Source organism: Condylura cristata, unplaced genomic scaffold (genome assembly GCF_000260355.1).
Source record: "Condylura cristata isolate star-nosed mole 26May11 unplaced genomic scaffold, ConCri1.0 scaffold00087, whole genome shotgun sequence".
In the NCBI taxonomy this organism is placed as follows: domain Eukaryota; kingdom Metazoa; phylum Chordata; class Mammalia; order Eulipotyphla; family Talpidae; genus Condylura; species Condylura cristata.
Window position 1 is genome coordinate 128,392 of NW_004567188.1, and position 1,141 is coordinate 129,532.

Below are 1,141 nucleotides of genomic sequence, written 5' to 3' on the forward strand. Positions count from 1 at the left end.
AGCTTGGGCTCCACCCGCAGGGAGGACTCGTACAGGCGCTCCTCGTCCAGGACTGCCGACTGGTCCAGCAGGTACTGGGTCACCTGCGGGGCCAGGGGTCAGGCGGCGGCCCGGGCGGCGCTCCCGGGCTCTGGCGCCGGCCATGGGGGCCTCAGGCGGGCAGCACCGCCCTGGCGCCGCAGCCAGGTGCAGGTGGGCAGCTAAGCGGCCTGTGCGGACGGAGCCGAGCGTCCCGCTGGGACAGTGCACGGGGCAGCAGGAGTCGCCGGCGCCCCCTCACCTGCGCCCCTCCCCCTCGTCCTTCCTGCTGGAGTTAAGGGCCAAGAGGGCCTGGCCAGCTTCCAGCGGCTGGGCGCCGGGTGCCACTGACTGCCACGGAAACCTGGGCAGCCACTCCCGCCACACCTGGCCCTGGTGGGGCCCCAAGAGAGCGCCTGCTTAGCGCCTCCTGGGGCCTGACCCCCCCACCGGGCTGGTCCCTGAGCACCCCCACAGGGCTATCTGGGGACTGCGGAGCTGCCATGGGGGGTGGGAACTGGCTCTGCGCGCTGGGGCCTGCGGGAAGGGCAGTGGCTGCGCCCTCGGCCACGGGCGACCCGACGAGCACAGCGCCCAGCAGAGAGTGCCTGGGCCTGGCCGACTGCTCCTGGGGCTGCTGGCCAGTGGATGGTGGACAGACGTCTGGGCCGAGTGAGGCAGCTCAGTCACCCCGGCGAGGCGCAGGATTTGGGGTCAGAAAGACCCACCTGGGGGACGGCGGGGGGCAGCAGCACCCAGCCCCGTGAGAGCCCACTGCGGGGGCGACCTGGCCACGGCCCCACCGCGGCTCTCTGCCCCGCAGCTGGGGTGTCGGCACCCGGGGAGAGGGCCCCTGTGGGGTGGAACCGGCCTGCCAGGCTGAGCCGGGAGGGGCCGGCCCGAGGGGCGAGCTCGCCGGGGGTGGAGGCTCGCGCGGGCACCGCGCCCCGCCACCCACCTTCGCCTGGTGCTCGATCTTGTAGGCGGTTTGCTGGAACTGGCGGATCTCCCGGATGATGTGGGAAATCTGGGGACAGGGCGTTGGGACGCTGTCTGGGGGCGCTCCCCAGGTGGGGGCCGGCGCCCCCTCGGGCCTGCGCGCTGCCCACCGCCAGCAGGCGGG

General features: G+C 74.2%; 1 protein-coding gene across 1 annotated transcript in view; it reads right to left on the bottom strand.

Annotated features, from left to right (window-relative positions):
• Nucleotides 1-1,141, bottom strand: part of LOC101632388 (ras-specific guanine nucleotide-releasing factor 1-like) — a 43,565-nt gene that overhangs the window by 27,574 nt on the left and 14,850 nt on the right. Inside the window, exons 17-18 of the mRNA XM_012734885.1 lie at nucleotides 977-1,112; nucleotides 4-83 (exon numbers count right to left, since the gene is read on the bottom strand). Of these exons, the coding sequence (XP_012590339.1) occupies nucleotides 4-83; nucleotides 977-1,112 (216 nt within the window). The remainder of the gene's footprint in view (nucleotides 1-3; nucleotides 84-976; nucleotides 1,113-1,141) is intronic.